The sequence below is a fragment of the Bidens hawaiensis genome, unplaced genomic scaffold (genome assembly GCF_021521415.1).
Source record: "Bidens hawaiensis isolate Kalapana, Puna unplaced genomic scaffold, B.hawaiensis_p1.1 tig00039108_1, whole genome shotgun sequence".
Taxonomy (NCBI): domain Eukaryota; kingdom Viridiplantae; phylum Streptophyta; class Magnoliopsida; order Asterales; family Asteraceae; genus Bidens; species Bidens hawaiensis.
In genome coordinates this window covers 98,509-121,723 of record NW_027496881.1, presented here as the reverse complement: position 1 = coordinate 121,723, position 23,215 = coordinate 98,509, and the positions used below count along the sequence as shown (strand labels likewise).

Genomic DNA, 23,215 nt, shown 5'->3' with positions numbered 1-23,215 from the left:
TAGTGACCAGGCCGGCTGTGTACTATTCCTTTTCCACCAACTGCAGGCTATGCGTGCCACGACAAGGGTTGGTGAGTAGGCAGCGGCTAATAGTGACAAACAGTACTAGAGCATGCTCCTCGTACTGTTTGTCGGTGAGCTGTACCCCTGTGATTGGTTCATGGGCTGCTTTGGTCAGATCTTGTCTATTTTGTCCATACCTTGGCAGGTATAGTACAAAAGATCTTCCAGAAGCATACAGACTGGCTCATTTGGGCGGGAGTATTCCCGCCTTGCTCATTCTTTCAGGTGACACTTAATTATTTAGTGCCTTGTGCGTGTAGCCTTGCTATTAGTGCGGGTAGCTTTCCCTGATGGCTTGTATCCGCAGCTGCGGGGACAGGCGGGATACTTCACCATTGGGAGGCTTTCCCTGCGGGAACAGTTGGCGTACTGCGCGTAAGGTCTTCATCTCTGAGCATGGTGGGTCCTGCGGAACCAGTTGGTCCTTGCGCAAACGTCCCTCTTCAAGGTGAGTCTTGCGGGTCCAACTGGGCTCTGCTGGGACCTACCTCTTCAGATAAGTTTGTTCGTTTTTTGGGAATTTTGTTTTTTAGTTATTTATATATCTTTGTATATATTTTTATTATATATGAAATGAAAAGGTTTGGTATATTCAACGATTTAGTATTATAACCGGTGTTAATTAGCGAATCGTTTTAAGTTTTAGAACAGCTCTTTGTAGAACCGTTACAAAAAATGAATATTTGTAATCGAATCAAACGTGAAGATGTTAACCATTTTAAAATAATGGCTAAAACCGGTGTTAAAAATTGTGTAATAAACATTTCTTTCTTAATTACAACGGATTTGAAAGATTATTTATTTTAGAACGATTGGTTAAATTATATTCTACTGTTGAACTTCTCATCATTGCAAAACTTTTTTTTTACCGATGTTAATTGATGTTTTTGTAGTAGTGCATACTTTATATAGTTTATTATTCCTAAAGCTAAGTGAGCAAGCATTCCATTCCACAAATGAGTTGATGATTCATACATTCCCATATTTGTTAATGCTAGGACGGTGGAAACATTATAGAACACAAGAAAATGAAAAGGTAAGGAAACTTTATTCATTATTCTCTTCAAAGTGACTCCATTTTTGTAATAAAATGTAGGTGACCCATTTATGTATAGACAAAATAGTGAGCTAGTGGTGAACATTCGCCCTTAACCGTGGGTTTTCATGTGAAAATATCTTATGGTATTGTTTATATATAGACAAAATAGTGTGTAATGTTAGAACTAACGGGATCGATCATACATAATAGCAACCGGGTTTTGTGACCCAACTTAAAACACTACTACTCTTTTATGCTTTATTAAGATAAAAACCTTAAACAAAACAATAACCTTAAACCATTTATTTATACTAAAACTCTAACTTACTCGGCAAGACTTATAACTAGGAGACCATATATAACTAAAATAAACTTTATCTCTAACTCTAATAAAGATATCTACATATCTTTCTTGATTACCAACTTTTAATCTTTTAACTCTCTTCTTTCCCGGTTTACCCATTTAACCCTCTTCACTGAACAATCATGAATGCCTATTTAAAGAGCCCTTGTTGAGGTCTATAACTTATCTAATTGTACAGACCTAATTCTGGTAATTAGTAGCCTTGGGTATTGGTGGTTCTGAAAATTTCACAGCTAACCGTCGTTGATCATAAATAGTCAATGTCTTTGTTAACAGGTGTCTATATGGTGCTAACCAGTTCTTAAAATTTGATATGGTAAATGACTGAACATGTTTTTAGCTCCTTTGTGGGACGGATGTCGACAGATGTCTCTGTGTTGGGTCCAAGATATACCTGCCTAATATCTATGCTAGCTTGTGCATAATTCCCTCTTTTTCTTCCCATATATACTTTTTATTAGAAGTTCCAAAATTTAAACATCAGCCACCCTTGAAGAAAAACAAATGCAATCTGATTATCCTAAGTGGTTTATTAAATGTTTTTTTTTAAGTATTAAGCAGTTGTCTATAACATGTGCATTATGGCAATGTGAAGGTGTTCCATTCTCAAAAGGGATTTAAAATAGCTTATATTTTTGTTTGTGTACAATGTACATTTCATCCAAAAATCTTCCACGGCACTAGTTATCCTTCTCATTCTTTTAATCCTTCCTACAACATTATAAATAATTAGATGTAAAATATAACATACTCATTTCCACGTGACACGTTTGGATCATGATCTTTGCTGTCGCGTATACTCCCATAGAGCAATGGCACCACTAACATGAACATTGAGTGATCTTACAACTCCTAACTGAGGGATCTCAATGCAACCATCCAATATATGAATCAACCCCACTGGAATCCCCTCTTTTTCTCTACCAACCACCAAAACCTGTTCAAGAATCCAACAAAGAACCTAAATCACTTCTGGACGGCAATTGTTGAGAACCCGACATGAAAATAATAAAAAAATAAAAAATAAAAACAGGTTGTGTCGACTAACACAAACCGTTTGAAACAGGTCGGGTTCGGGTCGACTAACACACCCCATTTAAAAAACGGGTCGGGTTTGGTTGACCTGTATAAAAACGGGTTAACCCGTTTAGTTATTTAAAAAGCTTTTATAATTTTATTTGTATTTATTTGTGTTTTTTCCGTTTTCCATTTTTCTTAAGATACACTTGTAATTTTCAATTCATTTTCAAGATTTTTAATAATTTTCAAAAGAAATATTTTGACACGAATAATAATAATACGAGTCGGGTTCTGGTTGCACATTTCAACCCGCACCCGTTAACCGGCCAACCCGATATGATTGACACGCCTAAAATCACCCTCCAACATAGTAGGAATTTGAAAAAAAAAATATAATAATATAAAATAAGGGTGGTTACCGTCTTTTTTGGGAAAACATATTGGTCTAGAGCAACACTGTTGGCTGTTTGCTCCAAACCTAGGATAGAATACCCCTCATGTTTCTTCATTTCCAAGAAACCTTTATCATTGCTTACTGTGGTACCTCTATTATGGGGACCCACTTCTCTGCAGTCACACTGACAGAAAGTAGCACTTATTATTTAAGCATCAACTACTAAATGAAATAAAGTTTTAAATTACTTGATTCACAAACAAACCTGATAAGTTGAAATTGCTTATCTTGTAAAATGTTCACGTTGTCAACCGCTAAACTTGCTGCTTTAAAAACCTACAAGTAGCATACAACTATTAATCAAATTCTCAGAACTGGTTAAATCTATTATTGTGTGTATGTCGGTGCTTAAGATGTTTGGAAGTATGTTTTGGAAATGATCAAGTGATAATAATCAGTCAAAATATCAATTGTTATAAAACCCTCAGAGTTAAATGTCATTTTAGTACATGTGGTTTATCCAATTACGCAACTTTAGTACCGGTTTTGAATTTATTGCAAATGGCTACCTCACTTTTCTAAAACTTGCAATTTTAGTACTTTTTTTCTAACCCCGTCTATTTTGTCCGTTAAATCAAGGGCAAATTAGTAATTTCGATTATTTTATTTATTTTCTCTTTTAGCTAAGTGCATTTTCATACATGTGGTTTGTTTAATTACGCAACATTAGTACCTTTTTTTGAATTTATTGCAACTGGATACTTTGATTAGTTTTGGATTAGACAGGCAAACCAAGAGAGGCATTACATATTACAATTAAAGGATCATCTCTAACCCTAAATGAACATATCAACCCCCCTTCCCACGCTCATTGATCCTTCAAACCCTAACCATTGTTAATCTTCAAGTTCAATGAATTACGATATATTGTTTTGTTCATGTGATTCATCAACCATCATTCATCTACAAGTTCAATTGATGTTATACTAAGAGGTGCAAAGTTGTGTGATTGTTATTCACTTATTTGGCTTGATCCTTCAATGTGTTAAAGAGCTAGTGTTATCATACCCGAACTTTTGAAAAAAAAAATCAATGCACATAATGCAAGAAAAATGGCTAAGATGAACTCGAAGCTTGAGCTACTAGAAGTAAATTGGCAATCAAGAACAAAAGGCTAAAAAATATATTATATATTTCAAGGTTGCTTTTCATCTTCTATCATGTATTTAGTTACCTTTTAATTGTAATATGTAATGTCTCTTTTGATTTGTCTATCTATCCAAAACTAATCAAAGTATCAAGTTGCAAGAAATTCAAAAAAGGTACTAAAGTTGTATAATTGAACAAACCACGGGTATGAAAATGACAATTAGCTCAAAAGAGAAAATAAATAAAATAATCAAAATTACTAATTTAGCCCTGACTTAACGGAAAAAATAGACAGGGTTAGAAAAGAGTACTAAAATTGCAAGTTTTAGAAAAGTGAGGTAGCCATTTGCAATAAATTCAAATACGATACTAAAATTGCGTAATTGGGCAAACCACAAGTACTAAATGGCACTTAAACCCTCATGTTTTTGGTAGTGTTTAATTATTTAAAAAATTATTAAACAAAATTAGCAAAAATATATTTTTACAGCAAGAAATGATAAATAACTATACAATTATATATATATATATATATGCATAGACACATATATATAAAGGGGAGGGTTGTCCACAGTAGATAGTGTTTTGCAAGAATAAAATACATTATTCATTTTTCAAGTTTAAAAAAACCTTAATTCAAGAAAATGGTTAAAATTTAATGTTATTGTCTCTTTTAGCATTGTAAAAATTTAGGCACATGAACAGATTATATGTAGGTGTATTTACTACACATACATGTGGTAAACGTTTAAAAGTGAAAGAAAATATATTTACAGATTAGTTTAATGGTTTTTTTTATGAATATAACATACGCGTTTGTACTTAAGAAGTAAAAGTTGTGTAAAAAATATGAACCAGTGAGAGAAAAAATTAAACAATTTAGGTTTGTTCTCGCAATAATTTAATCTTCTGCGATAAACCAAGCAATCCTTGATCTAAGTGTATGGGTTAAGTTTTTGTTCTATTTAAATGGGTTGTAACTTGTGTGACTGTAAGTTTATGGAGTCAAACAAGTTTGTGCAAGTGTATTCATAATAAAGAAAGTGTCATGATCGATGTTTGGTCATAATATCCGGTATTGTGTGCGTGTTTTATTGAATCTGAGCCAACATGTATGTATGTGTGTATGTACGTATCTATGTATCAATGTATGTACAAATATACCTCACATGTGCGCGCCAATCCGGCAAGGTTAGGCACACGATCAACTAATGAAGCTACCAGAATGATTTGTTGTCGGCCCGCTTTAAGTTTTCTCATTGCAATATTTCTCGTTCTCAGTGACTGATTAAGAAGCCCATCCTCTTTCTCAACATCTAAACTCGATAATGAATTAACTTAATTATTTAAAGTTTACCAATAAAGAACTAGTTTTAAAACATACCCAACAGAGTATTATACGCATCATTGAAGTTTAAGGAGCTGGAATGCGAATCTTGTTTCTCATGATTGGAAACAATAACTTTTTTCTGGAAATCCAAAGACAAATCATTTTGTATATTTGCAGTCGTTTCCTCTTTGAGTTGACCATTTGACTCAGGATTTTGCATATGAATCTGCTCGCTTTTAAGTTGTGTTGCATCTTTAGCCATTGAAAATCTGAGGTCTTTTCTCACACCCTGCAAGCCAATTGATTAATAAAAAAAGAAAAGAAAATGTAATCCTTAAAATATAAAATCCAAAACTTACATATAGAAAGTCGATCACTCGTTCTAAGAGTGATACGTGAGCACATTCAAATTCATTGTCCTGTAAATCAAAATTAATACATATATTAAAGTTTATAAATATATGAAAATCGAGAATTTTGTATAATACTACATCAACTCGGTTACTGAAAATTCCAGCTGGTGCTATGGATTTGTTTGGATCAAAAGCATCAAGATGAACTTCCATTGATAAACGCAACCTGTAACATAAATCAAACAACATCATTAAAGCACGAGAAGTAAATAACATTTTTCAAATTATATTAGTAATATTTTTTTTAAATAGAGATATGTATTATACCGTGCACAGTCAGAGTTGACTTCTAAAAATGATTTCAATTCCATAAAACACCTTTTCTCCAAGGAAAGTGTTTCATAGGCATCAGAACTAATAGTAGGAAACAATTTGGAAAGTACTTGGTATACTAATAACTGCATAACAAAAGTTGATGTACTGTAAGATATTTATATGTAATTAACTAATTATTTCCATTTAATAATTATAATCATTAAAACCTGGGTAAAACCGCGTAAACTATGGTGATGTGATGTCAGTAGAGGGATGATAGGTGGAAGCAATTCATTCAAATGTCTTGATTGAGTGTCTTTAGATGCATGTAAAATAACATTTGCTGCTATAAACACATACGATGAGAGCGCCTGCAACCAACGAATTGCAATACTTGTAACTTGCCTGAGTACTCATATCGTATTTTCGAACCATTGGAACTAACTGTTCGCCAACCTGCAAGAAGTTTGTTTTTTGCATAAAGCATAACTGTTTTGCACATACACATGCATATGCATACATACACACACGCGCGCGCACACACACACATATATATATCAATTAAAAAAATTTTTTTCCAGGGAGGGAAACTTTAGATATACATAAATTGCAAATGTCTCCATGTACTGTCTAACACTGGGCATATTGTTTCTCTACATAAAGACGCATGAAAGTACAACTTGTTAGCATACATACTCATTTCAAAACATCTAAATATTAATATAATTCAAATATTATATCATTATCTACTTACATAAAGGGCTGTATGCAAGTGATCCATAACTTGGGGTATTATTTCTTCATCAACAAATCGAGATAATATGCAAATCATTTGACATGCACGAACCTTCCGCCTATGAGTCTGTCAGATATAATATCAAGAAAAGAAAAAGAGAAAATTATTGTTTGCGTCCCTGTGGTTTTAGGGCGGAGACACAATGAGTCCTCGAAAATTTTTTGAACTGGTTGAGTCCCCGTGGTTTCAGAAACAAACAATTTGAGTCCCTATGGTTTCAGAAACGGACAATTTGAGTCCCCGTGGTTTCAGTAAAATGAAAGTTTTACCCTGAAAGTTAAGTAATGGCAGGGACTCAAATGGTTCGTTTATGAAACCACGGGGACTCAACCAGTTCAAAAAAATTTTTAGGGACTCATTGTGCCTCGGCCTTAAAACCACAGGGACTCAACCATTAATTTTCTCAAAGAAAATAAGAAATCATCGTATGTCAATGATAGCATTCAAAAAAGAGAGTATAAACTAACCGCACTGTACTTTTTATATAACTCCTTTGCAAGATCAGTATGACTCACCTGCATTTCAAATCATCAGACTAAGATAACTACAGTAATAAAAACAATATAAATCACAAATACAAAAACTATAATCAAATATTGTTATTATTATTACTATTATTACTTTAATCAGCATTACCACAGAATGTAAAAGCTCAAGCAGAAACTGTTTTCCGGATTGTAAAGAAGCATGACAGTTTTCAACTTCATTATTCGAGTCTGCTAGCTTGTTGAACATAACTGCAACCGATACCCTTGCATAAAGCTCAGTGTTGATGAATACCTAATTATTAAAGAAACATTAAAACAATTCAGCCATTTACAAAGTATAAGAAATGATCTTTCAAACTCCACCTCAGTTAACTCTGGATCAGAACTTGCTGACAAGATTGATACTTCAGTTCTTGCGTCATGGTTTTCAGTCACTTCAGCTTCAAAATCCTCATCAAAAGCAACTGGAGAAAAAAAATATAAAAATTAATTACCATCTTAATTGAGAAAATAGTATTTTATGAAGAAAACGAGTTTTTAGAAAAGGATTAATTTCATATATACCCTTACAAACTTGAAACCTTTCATATATGCCCAACCAAAACGATAAAATCATGTATACCCGACTTTAATGAATTTTCACTTAATGACCATTCTACCCATTTCTATTATACTTGTTTATTTGTTAATTTTTATTTGGATTTGATCGACATCGACGATAAGCCCAGCAAGATGGGTATATATGCAATTTTAAAAATTAGAAAAGATGGGTAAAAAAAATTCTAAGCTAAAAATAGGTAAATTAAAAAATTTGAAGTAAAAGAAGGGAGCATATGTGGAATTTTAAAGTTGAAATAAGGGTAAAATGGTTATTTTAAATTTCCTTTATTGAACTGGGTATATTTGACATTTTAACTACTTTGTAAGAACAGATATAATATTTTTAGTTTTGCATAGGTATATATAATATTTTCCAAGTTTCTAGGGGTCTATATGGAGTCTCCCCTTTTAAAAAATGAATGTACCGGAACCATAGAGAGTTAACAGTTTTAACTCTTTCATGTAGTACTTTATTGCACTCGGGTGTGAAAGCCATAGCCCTGTTAAATGCAATGCTGCAAGACGTATAGTGCGAGGACTTTTCGTTCCTTCTTCTAGAAGTTTCTCAACAAACTGCAGAAACATGTTAAATTGAAGTAATTTTATGTCATACATGTATACATTTTATGTATCTATGTTATTACTTATTACAGTTTACATACCCATTTTAAAGGTCCTGGAGTGTTGTCAAACTCGTGCATGTTCACATCACAAAACACTGAATCATGTAAAACTGAAGATAAAAGTGCGGCAATAGGCGCAACCCTTCGTTTATTACAGCTGACGTGTAATAGCCAAGAGGAATGAACCAAATGCCAACATATTAGTATTATGGCTTTAGTTCGATAGCAAACAAGTTAAACGAAAACATGCTCATTTAACTACCCGCTATAGATTTAAACGCGAAAGATAGTTACAAACCAAGCATTGTATCATATGTTAAGCCGAAAAAGACTTACCAAACACGTATTTGAAATTTTTTAAGCAATCCGGGAAAATATTTTCGAATTTTACAAACGTATAATATGTTTTTATAAATTTACACAAAAATAGCCGAAAAACACTCGTTTTCGCACTGTTTGACGCACCCGATATATTTTTCGCACCAAAAACCGAAGCCGAAATAAATTTGGACTTGGACTTTCATGTGCGGGCCTGTAAAATCAAATGTTTGGCCAAAATAAGGCCCAAGAAGGCCTTAAAAGAATTCCCGGGTGCAAGTGAGGAAACCAACCCCCCAATGAAGTTTTCTTTCTTTTTTTTACATAAACTAATGTTAGATACTTGAGCCATGTTATTCCAAAATCTGGAAAATAACTCATGTTCTTCATCAAATATTCAAGAAAACATAAGGTATTTTTCAATTTTTGATCATTAATTCATGAATTAAACTTGTTTAAATTCATATAAACATAGTATGATTACCAAAAATCATTCCTAACCATGCAAAAATCATAAAAATAATTCAGAAACATTTTTTGATCATACATATGGTCAGGAATCAGAATCATACTCTTTTTTGGCCATAAACACGGATTAGAGGGTTTAAACGGCTTTTTTACGGTTCAAAAGTTCGGTTTAATACCCTTGCCGAAACCCTAAGTTAAGAGGCTGCCATGTTGATGAAACTTGCTTGTTTTGTGACATAGGACCTGTATATAGCTTGCATAGAAGCACGAGAACCCAAAAACTTGATTAGAAAGGCGAAAACGAACCAAAACCGCTAAGGTAATACCAAATCACTTGATTACGGGCTGTTTAGGATTCGATTGTGATGTGCATATTTTTAGGTCATGAAATTTTTCAGGGGCATCAGGGACCATATAATTGAGTCCCTGTTCAAATTTGGTAATTTTTCGACCATCCGAGAATATTTGGAGAATTTATTATCGAATTGGGGCGTTTATTTGGGAAAAATAGTTCAAATGCTTTAAAAATTATAAAATTTTGTGGGAAACTCAGAATTGGTATATTATGATCACATATGAAATTTGGGGTCATTTGGAAAAACCTAAGTATGTTTTGTGCATTTGCATTTATTTGAATTTTCGTACTCGTTTTTGGCTCGAAAAGGAAAATTGGCAAGGTTTTTAGATTTTCAAAGTTTTCCATGTTATTTTGGGATGTGTCCTGGTCACTCAAAAATTTTGGTGGAATTTTTGGAGATCGTTTGGTATAAACGGACAATTTTCGGGCAAAATATAGTAGATAAAATGAATTTTTATAAATTAATAAATCAGTACATAATTCCAGAAATATTTTTATAAAAATATACATATTTTAATTGATAAGTGACAAAATTTTCATAATTTAATGATAAATGGATTATTAATTATGCTAATTTAAAGATTAAACAAATTAAATTCTGATAAATACCAACAAGTTCGTGATTAACGAATCTGTTGGAATATCAGAACACCAAGAGTGATCAAAAATCATATTTTGGATTAATTAAGTAAAAACAAACTTTTTATGAGAAAACCGGACAATTTGGATAGATTGTGCGCGTCCTTCTCAAATCAAACTAAATAAACGGAAACGAGCTCCGTAGTGAATCCAGAACCCCAATATGTGATCTTTCTTTATAACTTAATCATTTTATCGACCAACACATTTACCCAAGCTTACATCCCCATAACTGTTTTCTGAACGCATAAACGAACAACTTGACACAGCTGGAAAAACGGGAAAACTGAGCCAAGTTCGGTTTTAAGTATTAGACATTGAACAACATCACAATCTAAGCCTATCGACACTTTCTGGACGTACCAGCTATACCCAGATTAGCTACACAGCCCAGTTTAGTATTGAGATTATAATAATATTAAAATATTAATATTGTTATAATATTAATTATAGGGACCAGTGATTACGAGTCAAGCAAAACCTGAACTGTTGCGCTACTGAATACTAACTAAACAGTGAGTTTCATGGCCCCACTTTTAAACTGTTTTTACGAACTTTTGGGGTGAAAAACATGTTGATACATATCTATAGTCTATATACTCTGAATTGTTTGATGATGGGAATTATCTAAGTGCTAACATGCAAAAGTCCCTACGAACAAAGTGATTAACTTCGAGCCGGTGGCTTGTGAATAGTACTACTGGTTTGACAAACCCAAACGGAACCGGCACGGTTTGCCGAGACATAAAACCGTTTGCACATGACCATAATTATACAAATACGCTTTGTAGTGTTAGACAAAGCTACTCGGGGCATGTTGTGGGCGGAAAGGGGGCCACAGTGGTTGATTGAGCGTGGGAAATGGATGCATGCATCACGAACAGACAGTAAATGCTTCACTGTAGCTTAGCATAATTAAATCATAAACATACAAACCAATTTATTTAATTTAAAAGACAACAGATTCAAAGATTTCTCAAGTGCGACCTAATGACTTGGGTTATACTAGCTAAATCTCTCAAAAGCGTATCCATGACATGCTTGTTTTTCCTAAGTAGTTTACCCACGCAGCATCGCCTAAGTACCTGAGAAACATACTTAAAAAGTCAGCATAATGTTGGTGAACTCACATGTTCATATATATGAGAAACAAGAAAAAACCATTGATGATAATAAATCACAATATATGTTACGATAACCAAAACAAGTTAGTGGGATTCTCCTGGTTTAGTTAAAACAACAAGTTGCTATATATGAGTCTATAACCAAGCCTGATAAGTTCCTTTTACCTCGTCATGTGGCGGTCTACATGATATACTTAGATAATATACGATCATTTGACTAGGTAAGTCAGCGATTAGCGCGCCCAACCATGACCGGGCGTTGTTAATCCCAATAGTACCATTCATATTTTCATAGCTAATGCGTAGTTAATGGTTATATATTAATGTTGAGGACTTAATGAGCTATGATGTAACTATCTCATATATTCACAAAATCCGGTTATGCCGCTTGTTTTTGTTTTATCATGGTAATAATGAAATGATGTTTGAGGTATGTTTCTCCCCCGAGTTTGTAAAACAGTAAAACAAGTAAAAGGGGGCCGTGAAAACTAACCTTTAAATTAGAGGTTAAATGCACAAGTTTGTTATGTACCCACGAGTTGTTGTTGGTGTCCTAAAGAATTAAACATACTTCATTTAGAATGGGGTTGTGTTACGAGAATTTTAGGCCTTATAAAAAGTTAATAGGTGAAAGTTATGATGTAAGAGATGTTGATAACGTTTATTTCTGATTTGGACAGATTCTGAACCGAATGTTTGGATTTGTTAAAAATGTTGAATATTGATAAAATTTTATAAATATTTCCAGTTTATTGTGTTGTAAGCAATTCTTTTAGAAATGTTTCTGATTTGGATCCCCAAAGTATAAGAAAAATGCCCATCTTTCAAAAGCGTACAAATCTGCGTACTGTTATAAAGAGGACTGTTTGGAGGTCCAAAAGAAGGAGTTTATCTATGTTTTGTATATCGCTGGATTCGTATTTTGACGAACTTTGTTATAGAATCAAGATTTAACACATTTGGATTAATTCTGGATGAAACAAAATCGGGTCAGAAAGCTATTAAGATTAGGGTTGCACTTATATGCACCTTAGCTACATTTTAAGCGATTTTGTGTTATGAAAAGTTAGTTGTAGGTATGTAACCATGTTTTAGTGTGGATTCACGGAATGTGGAGGTATTTCCATCCATGCAAACGGGATCCATGATTAACTTAGTGCGGATTCACAGAATGCGGAGGTATTTCCATCCTAGCAAACGGGATCCATGTTTAAGTTAACGCGGATTCACAGAATGCGAAGGTATTTCCATCCATGCAAGCGAGATCCATGATTAACTTAGTGCAGATTCATAGAATGCGAAGGTATTTCCATCCATGCCATCATAATCCTTTGATTATGTTAGCATGTTGTTAGCTTATTTAGAGATTATGATGAAGAAATGCAACATTCTTTACTTTTCAAACCCGAAAACCTGACCCATTTTGAATTTTCGGTTATATATATATATATATATATATATATCAAGTTTTGTTTCTTGTTCTTGTGTTTATATTCGTTAGACTGACTAATTTCGTCGATTCAAGGTATTCTTGTTCGTTGTTCATCTTTTATATACATTCTCGATTATTTAAGTTTATCTTTTATTCTATTTGTTTACTTAAATTCACAAAACTCCGGGATTTAAAGTGTTTGTTAAAGATAAACAATATACCAAACACGAGTATAAAATAAAATCGTCCAAGTATTAAAACTTTTATTCCGCCTTCTATCGCGTCTCGAAGTTCGGGATCCAATGTGTAAATTATATTAATATTTTCGATCTTAAAACATTTCAAAAGTATAAGGTTTATAATGTAATTATAATTTAAATTATGTTTTAAGGATACTTGAAAGTCGAGGGGTGAATTGTGTAACTTATTTAAATTATAATATTTTATAATAAAAAGCTATCCAGCCTCATCCCTACCCACGTGACCCCTGATTTTCCGATCACAATTTTTCGACGACAAGCACGTTTCCGGCGAGCTCCGGGAACCATTAAAATGAGCGTTGTAAATCAATTAATTACTCGTAACGCGTTTAGACATTTATATCGGCGCTAATTATCAACAATCAACGAGCAATCACGATGTAATTTGACCTCGTGACCTTCGGATAACCGCCGGAATTTCGGCTAATCACAATTAATGGTAATTAACTAGTTTTCGTTCAATTAACAGTATAAATACAATGCTAACATAGATCTAAACCTACTACAACCACCTAATTACGCTAACAAACACTCTTTAATCTCCGATTGATCGTCCAAGTTCCGAACTCCGGCGAGCTCTCGTTCTCCATCAAAACAAAACCATTCTGGGTAATTATTTTTTGGTCATTATTAGTTTAGATGCGATTAACAAAACCCTTAACATAATTTTGATAAACATTGAACGAAATTACTGAATTGAAATCTTGGGTTTTGGATGGTTTGGTTATTGTTTATATATTTTTGTTCTGTTAAGCCACTAACAAATGCTTCTAGTTCAGCAGTTAATATATCTTTGTGTGGACATAAGGACCCGGGTTCGAAACCCGAGTCAGGCTTGATTTTTGTATATATTTTTAAAACAGATTTAATAAACTATATTAATCAAATAAATTATTTAAAAATCATAATAAATAAACAAAAATGCTTTTTAAATCAAATAAAACTTTTATAAAATATAATTATCTTTTTCGACTTAAGACCCAACCTTCACATTCGTTAAACCATTGCAACTCATTTATTTTCGTTACTTTATTAACTTTAAAATTCGTTAAATTGTTAAAAGTGAGTTTATAATTTCCGTTGCACTAAATTTAGTTCATTAACCTTAAAATCATTAAACTTTTGTTTCATTAGATTTTCTTTCGTTAAACCGAATTTTCGTTAACTTATATCTCGTTAAACCTTAGCTCCTAAACTTTAGATTCGTTAGATTTTAATTCATTCGTTACCTTTAATTCAATAACTTTGTTATTCGTTCAAGATAAAAATTACCAATTTAAAATTCGTGCGTTGTATTAATATTAGATTGTAAATTAAGCAATATTAAAATAATTTGAATTGTTAAATATAGTTTTATAATTCGTTAGTGTTTAAATTTTCTAACTTTAAGTCGTTAACATAAATATTCTTTGAGATAAATTAAAAAATTCGCATTTCAATAAGTATTATTCTCGTATAAAATCGTTTAAATATAGTAAGGCTTAAAATTAATATTATAATACCAAATGCCTTAAAACGTGAATGTATTAAAAGAATGTGAAATTCCTTTAACTAAATTAATTGACCTTTGCAAATCCTGGTAGTTAGACTTTTGTTCTTTTTTTTTGTTTCGATTATAGTTCATGAAGTTCCATCGTTTCGAGTTCTTGAACGCGCTTTCGGTTTATATTTCAAGTTATCTTCGATTTCGAGGTGAGTTTCTCATAAACCCTTTTAAAACGTTTTCATATTTTGGGGTAGCATATGTATCTATTACAAACTTCAAGTATTTACGATTTTGCTTACAAACTACAATTCACTATATGGACTTGTGTGTTACTTGATTACTTGCTCGAATTTACTTGCACGTTGTAGCCTTAATAAGTATAATCATACGCTCCCCTTTGCACTCAGGTCCATCTGTATCTAGTGGAAAAGGGCCTCATTATCTGAGTACGTTGGTTGCTACCAACTGGAAAGGGCCTTACTTGCACGATTACCCGAGTACGTTGGTTGATACCAACTGTAAAGGACATTACTTGCTCGTTTATCACTTGTCCATGGATTGTATGATTTATATATATGTATAGAAAACTGTTGGAACTCACCAGCTATGCTCATAGCTGAATTTATTTTATACATATGTTACATGTGTAAAGATACGAGGATGAAAATTAGAAGACACATAGCATGCCTACAGGATATTCAAAGAACAACTTATCATTTATTCATTTATTGTTTCAACTTGTATTATTTGATACATTTGTGTTACATGATGATTTAAATGAAATAATGTTGTTGTGGTCACCTAATAGTGTCACGTGTGTTTGAGCAATTTGTACGTCACACTCAGGCGTTTCCGGTTTAGCCGGGGTGTTACAAGAAATCTTGATTAAGATGCAAAAATAATGAACTTTAAGGAAACATTTATCGGATGCCGGAAAACGTCACCGAAGAATGTCACCGGAAAACTTCATCGGAAACATCGCTGGAAAACTTGGCCGGAAACTTCGTCGGAAACGTCGCCGAAAAACTTGGCCGGAAGCTTAGTCGGAAACTTAGCCGGAATGTCACAGGGTTTTTATCTTAGAGAGGGATAGTAAGAGAGGTGGGATTTAATTGGTGGAAAGAGAGAGAGTGTGAGTTGGTGAAGAATGAAAGGGATGGAGGAAATGGTGAAGGTTGATGGGTTTATTTAGAAAAAGAAATGTGGGATTTAATTGGTGAAGAGTGGATGTGGGTAATGGTTTTGGGTAGTGGTTTGGTAAAAAAGTGGGTAGTGGGGTCCCCGGCTTTTATTAATAATGATATATTTTTTCTTTGGAAAGAGCTAGTTAAATACCGGGTATTATCGCGTGTCATGTTTATAAAATAATTTCAGTTAGGCATATTAATTATGAAATAACATTACTAGCTAATATTATATGATTTTCGGTAAATAATATTTGCACCATGTGTCGGCTAAACTTAATTTGGCTTAAAAGCCGGTGTAAACATACTGTGCATGCCAATTCTATTTACGTTCCGTGTCAGTTGATCTTTAATGCGAATTTCATATTTACGTTCCGTGTCACGTGAATTCTTCACACTTCATAGCATGTTTTCTCATGTTCCTCGACGTTGCCCTCGAAACTCAACCCACGAAAACAACTGTAACACCCGTTAATTTTCGGTTTAAAGATTTTAAAGCTTGTAAAGTATGTATATTTCTCGGGAGCTATCCGGCATTCCTCGATGACCTTACCATCTTTTCGGTACGTTAAATTCATTTAACTTTCCACCCAAGTTGCTTCACACTTCATTCTTGAGGGACTAGAGTGTAACTTGTTATTTTATAACATAAAACAAAACCCTAGCCCCTCTGTAAGGCCCCGAACCCGGTAGCCCTACTTTAGCGTCGGATTTACTCATAAACATAGTCCTTCAAATCAGAGTTTATTAAAACTTTTCGCGGAATATAAAACATCAATCATTTGTTACAAAACATTAAATCTTTTCTGTGATACCATAACACAAAACTTCATATTTAAAACATCTTTACTTCTTTCTTCAGATGCCAGCCGTTCAATCCATGCCATGCGTCATCCTCTTGCTAGCTCTGTAATCGGCTCACCTACGTGCATACTAAAAGTCAGCTACGCTGAGTGAGTTCTAGTTAATCAGGTATCATACAATTTATTCCCATATATTACTTCCCGTATCCGAAGACACATATTACTACCTTAACCTTGTATAAATATCCATAGGAGGATCATCACGTAATATTTATTAAAAGAACCATTACCATTACCCTACCATATATAATTTCCATAGGAGGAACACTATACTATCCATAAAAGGAACACTATACCTTCCATAAAAGGAACACTATACCTTCCATAAAAGGAACACTATACTTTATTATTTAATATCCATGTAAGGAGCTAGTCACTTCCCTTGACGATACGTGCAATATCCGAAGATCGTTCACGTACCGTCAATCAATCAATCGTATCGATCACATATACCATACACGGCATACACATAAAATTATATCCTTTCGTTCATACTTTCTTACTTTATTTTGTATTATCTTACTTTCATATCTTACGTTATAAAAAGCATTACGCCCTACATTCCTCGAGTATTACTAGGGCTCGATACCCTCTTCGTAACCATACAACCATACGTTATCATTTCTTTCTTCTATTATCTCTATCATGTTCATACACATAAACATACATAACATACTTACCTTATTCTTAGCGCTACAACCTGACAGTACGTGCAATATCCGAAGATCGTTCACGTACCATCAAGCAATCATTCATATATTTCACATTATCCATATAAGGCATACACTTATCTCTTAGGATAAGTGTATTAACAAACATATTGAGTATGCACACAGCCCCGAAAACGTAACACATAAATGGGGCTAGAAACTCACCTGAACACGGTTACGTTCACCGTTAATCGTAATTCCTTTCTTCAGTTGTGCACGGCTGACTGTATAACAAGTATACGTATCAATTAACTATCACCTCTCATAATGTATTTCTATCTTTATACGACCCACAACGAACGGGGGTCCGGGGGCAGCGCCCCTGGCAGCGGGGTCTAGGGCGGCAGCCCCTAGCAGGGTCCAAGGGGCAGAGCCCCTGGCTGGGGTCGAGCTGCCAGGTCAGCTTGGAAAAATTTTATTTCCATTAACTGTCTTAACACATTTTTCATTAGATTTTTAGTTTACTTCCTAATCGACTTGGCTTTAGGCGAAGTTAAACCTTAGGCGAACTTAGCTTTAGGCGAAGTTAAACCTTAGGCGAACTTAGCTTTAGGCGAAGTTGTCATCAGGCGAACTTGGCCGTAAGCGAAGTTATCAATTAGGCGAACTTGGCCTCAGGCGAAGTTGTCATCGGGCGAACTTAGCTTGCAGGCGAAGTTCATCAGGCGAACTTAGCTTGCAGGCGAAGTTCATCGCTTTGAAGGCGAAGTTGCCCAGATGCAGGCGAAGTTACCCAGACAGCCGCTGTTCGGTTTCTTTCCAGCATTTTGAGCGTTTTTAACGCCCTTGCTATGGTTCAATATCACCCACTACGCTTCCCGACCATCTTCGGTCGCTTATACACTAAAAATCTTGGATCTTTAAACCTTAAAGGTCAAGAATCATACCTTTTTGGGCTTGTTTGGATCTCGTTTACTTGCTAGTACACTAATCTCTCTCTCTCGGACCTGCCCGACTCTTCCCTTGGCTCGGCCGGCCGGCGGCGGTAGGTGTGTGGTGTGTGTGTGTTTTTGGGGTGTTAGGGAGTTTGGTGAAAATGAAGATATTTTGGGATTTTGGGGGTATTTATATCCCTGAAATCCCATTCTCATTTAACCCATCTCAATTAATCCACGTCCAAGACCCACGTCCATTACCCGACACTAGCCCGACCCATACCAACCTCTATTCTTTTATTTATTTCCTGATAACCCGAGTAACTTTCCCTCTATTATTAAGTAATATAATTAATATTATTTTGGAATTTTCGGGATGTTACACCCTCCCTTGGTCTGATTGGTATTACGCAGCCCCCCCCCCCCACCTGCGATTTTCCTTTTTTGCTGCCAAGTTAAGGTCAAAAACTTCAATTGAAGGTTAGTTCTGTGTTTCCCCAAGTCTTTTACACCTTAATTGATCATTATATCACGCGCATTGATCGTTAAATTGCGTGTTGTAGGCTTACCGGGTGGCTTTCAATTCTCACCTTTCCGGGACTATTTTGGTGGAAGTTTTTGCACCAACATCTTCCTAGGTATGTCTAGTATAACATACTTTAAGATTACGCACATTGGTGTTAGTTTGATTGGTCAACTAGTTGTAGTTTGAAAGATAGTTTTCGGTTGACTAGAATGATAGATTGTTGCGTTTAACGCGAGGGATGGAGTAAGTGATGACCAATTCAGTTCGGATAGCTTCGGTTTAATATACGGGCTGTTGAAAAATGATTTTAATAAGTATTGGGGCTAAATTGGTTGTCGGTTACTTAAACGGGTCGGTACAACGCGCATTTGCGTTTATTGAATAGTTGGTGCGTTGTACTTGCGAGTTACCGACCCATTTGACTCGTGTAGCGTCGTGTGGACTTGTTGGCTGTGAATTTAACATATTGGGTCCACACGGGGCTGATTTGGATGTTAATTGCCTAAACGACTCTTAAACGAGCGTGTTAATATCACTGGTGCTTCCGTGGGTAATTTGGGAATTCTTTATTCCCTGGAGTATCTAAGGGTCGTGTTGGTGGATGTAAGGACCCGGGGGCTGTTATGAATGAGTTTGTTGAGGTTGAGGCTTTAGGTAACTCGAACCATGATAGAACGTCTCGTAGGATAAACGAGTCCTTTCGATGTCATTTGTGATGATTGTATGTTTACCGGCAGGCGTTTGAGTTTTGGGGATACTTAGGGTTCTCTAGCTCGTGGTGAATTCGTGCCTTGTGTCAGGTGAGTTCATGATGCCCCTTTTTACTCTTTTTAAGTTTTTGGGCTAGCATGCACACCTAAGCGATTTTGCTTGAAGAACCGTTTAAACTATTTTGTATAGGCTTACTTGTTGTAAGACTCCGAATCCCGGGAATCCTACAGTTGGTGATCATACACGAAACTTACAAAATTCTTAAACCCAAAACAATTCATTTCATTTCGAAAACCATTTCAGAGTATAATTAAGCGAAAAATCATAATTTTTAAAACAAGTTCCCAAAACCCGGGAATTATGCCCAAAACCAAACTTCAATGTATTTAATAAAACTTTAAAAGAAAAGTGTTCATCATTAAAACTTCTGACTAAGTTGCCCTCCACCGTCCAAGTAGCCTCGTGCACGTCCAAGCGGAAACGCATACTCCTCCTAACCTGAAACTCACACTAACATGCACACAAAGTCAGCTTGAGCTGAGTGAGTTCAAGTTTTAATAATTGACATCTAAAATAATAATAGTCATAATCATTCCAAGAGTTTTAAAAATAAAATGGGTTACAACAGTTAGGCCATCATCAATAATAAGTAATCATCCTTGTATATGTATATAAACATCCTTATAATCATATATGAACATCCTTATAATTATATATAAACATCCTTGTAAGTATATATGAACCTACTTATAATTATATATAAACATCCTTATAATTATATACCTACATATACTTCATCCAAGTAATAACATTAGGGTCGAGCACACGTACAACCCAAACACGTAACATCTCATCCAACGTATGCAAACACAAAGTAGGCATACGTAACATCCGTAGTCGTTGGCCATACAATAATACATACATACATACGATAATATCATCTCAAGGCCTACCCTATACAAGTAAGCCCATCTAAAATAATTTTAAACAATTCATCAAGCAAAATCGCTTAGGTGTGCATGCTAGCCCAAAATCTTAAAAGAGTAAAAAGGGGGCATCATGAACTCACCTGACACAAGACACGTATTCACCACGAGCTAGATAATCGCTAAGTAATCCCAAAACTTAAACACCTGTTGGTTTACATATAAACATTACAAACGACATCGAACGGACTCGTTTATCCTACTAGATGTTCTAACATGGTTCGAGTTACCTAAAACCTCGACCTCATCAAACTCAATCATAACAGCCCCTGGGGCCTTACATTCACCAACATGACCCTTAGATACTCCCGGGAATAAAGAATTCCCAATTTACCCCCGGAAGCACTAGGTGACACTAACGCGCGCGTCTAAGAGTCGTTTAGGCCATTAACATCCAATCAGCCCCGTGTGGACCCAACATGATAAAATCACAACCATCAAGTCCACACGAAGCTACACTAGTCAAATGGGTCAGTAACTCGCAAGTACAACACACCAACTATTCAATAAACGCAATTGCGCGTTGTACCGACCTGTTTGAGCAACCGACAACCAATTCAGCCCCATAACTTATAAAAATGATTTTCCAACAGCCTGTACATCAAACCAAGTTCCCTCGAGCTGAATTGGTCATTAATCTCTTCGACCCTCGCCTTAAACGCATAAAACTACAATTCTAGTCAACGGAACACTAACAATCAAACTACAACTAGTTGACCAATCTAACGAACACCAATGAATATGATTTTAAAGTATGATATATGGGACATACCTAGGAAGATTTCGGTGCAAAAACTCACTTCAAACAGCCCCGACAAGAACACAATAGAATATCCACCGGTTAAGCCTAAAACGAACTTATCGATCAATAACAAGTAAAACGTGCAGATTTTAGCATGCGAAGATGCATTTAATTACATAGGATAACCTTTGAAATAAATTATTAAATTTTTACCAGACTTTAATAAATATCTTAGGTTTATAAAAATATTTTTATTATATTTTTCTAGTGGACACAAAAATCATAAAAATTCCTCCAACACAGAAAGGTATGTGCAGCTATTTCAGTGCGCAACAAAATGGTTTTATTTTTATAAAAATCATTACCTAGAAAAATTAAATTATTCCAATTGGGTTTGGTTCCTAACTCAAAATACTAACTTCCAGAAGTGGAACCAACCAATTTGGACATGTCGAAAAAGGGTTATGATGTTGGGAAGACAGACCAGAATCTGTCATCCCGCATAAGCTTTGACACTCGATCTTATAAAATCATAAAAAGCATTCAAATCTCGTTAAAAAATTACATATTATACCTTTCTGGAAACTAGACTCAAAGTAGAACATCATAGAAATAAGAATCGATCAAAAACAATATATTTTCATCGAGTTACAGACCGAACAATAATCGAGTACGAATATGTCAGAAATCGTTATAACCAAAACTCAACCCTAACGACCAATAAGCGCGTTAATATGATCAATTAAGGTGTAAAAGACTTGTAGGGACATAGTACGAACCTTCAATTGAAGTTTTATGGTCACACCTTGGCTGCAAAAAAAGAAAAATCGCAGCTCCTTGGCTGCTCTCTTGTCCGATTGGGAATAGGGAAGGGAGGGGGCTAGGGTTTTTAGTTTTATGATATAAAACAACAAGTTACACTCTAGCTGAGAGATATGGAAACATGAAAGGAAAGTTTAAATAACTTAACGTACCGGTATGACGAAAAGGTTTCCGAGAAATGTCGGTTAAATCTCGAGGAATATACATACTCTACAAGCTTAAACCCTTTGAACCGAAAAATTAACGGGTGTTACACTTGTATAGGGTAGGCCTTGGGATGATATTATGATATGTTTGTATGTATTATTGTATGGCCAATAATTGGCGATGTTTATTAGTCGTTATCGACTAAGGATGTTTACCTATGCCTACTTTGTTGTAACGCTCGCTAATGTTTTTTTGGTTTAAAGATTTCCTGCATGTAGAGTATGTATATTTCTTGGGAGTTATCTGGCATCTTTCGTTGACCTGACCATCTTCCCGGTACATTAAGTTATCCAACCTTTTCTTCCAAGTTGCCATATCCCTTAAACTTTGAGGGATGGTGTGTAACATTTTGTAATATCATAAAAAAAATAAAAATCCTAACCCTAGCACCATTAGGCGCAGCCGATCGGCCTAGAGAACCCCCGCTGCGATTTTTCTTTGTTTCCGGCCAAGTCGTGAGCGTAAAACTTCAATTAAAGGTTAGTCTATCGTCCATGCAAGTCTTTTTCACCATTAAACCTGTTATCGAACACGTTAGGGTTGAGTTTTGATGATAACAGTTTGCTGACAGATTCGTATACGTTTATTGTAGGGTCTGTAACGTGATGATAATCCATTTCTTTTGATCGATTCTTGATTCCATGATGTTCTACTTTGAGTCTAGTTTCCAGAAAGGTATAATATGTAATTTTTGGACGATATTTGAATGGTTTTTATGAATTTATAAAATCGAGTGTCAAAGCTGATGCGGGATGACGGACTCTGGTCTGTCTTCCCGACATCATAACTCTTTTTCAACAAGTCCAAATTAGTTGGTTCCACTTCTGGAACTTAATATTTTGAGTTAAGAATCAAACCCAATTGGAATCGTTTAATTTGGTTTGGTAATGAATTTTATAAAAATAAAACCATTTTGTTGTGCACTAAAATAGCTGCACGTATCTTGCTGTGTTGGAAGAATTTTTATGAT

The 23,215-nt window shown here is 34.8% G+C and overlaps 1 protein-coding gene across 1 annotated transcript in view; it reads right to left on the bottom strand.

The window, feature by feature from the left end:
- Positions 1-2,186: 2,186 nt before the first annotated feature.
- The window catches only part of LOC143590969 (uncharacterized), a 63,720-nt gene continuing 42,691 nt past the window's right edge, over positions 2,187-23,215 (bottom strand). Inside the window, 18 exon segments of the mRNA XM_077071303.1 lie at positions 2,187-2,403; positions 2,906-3,022; positions 3,025-3,064; positions 3,146-3,216; positions 5,194-5,350; positions 5,419-5,648; positions 5,719-5,778; positions 5,851-5,938; positions 6,040-6,170; positions 6,255-6,398; positions 6,433-6,484; positions 6,607-6,680; positions 6,782-6,889; positions 7,291-7,338; positions 7,460-7,603; positions 7,675-7,775; positions 8,337-8,484; positions 8,574-8,746. Of these exon segments, the coding sequence (XP_076927418.1) occupies positions 2,242-2,403; positions 2,906-3,022; positions 3,025-3,064; positions 3,146-3,216; positions 5,194-5,350; positions 5,419-5,648; positions 5,719-5,778; positions 5,851-5,938; positions 6,040-6,170; positions 6,255-6,398; positions 6,433-6,484; positions 6,607-6,680; positions 6,782-6,889; positions 7,291-7,338; positions 7,460-7,603; positions 7,675-7,775; positions 8,337-8,484; positions 8,574-8,746 (2,048 nt within the window). The 3' untranslated portion in view covers positions 2,187-2,241.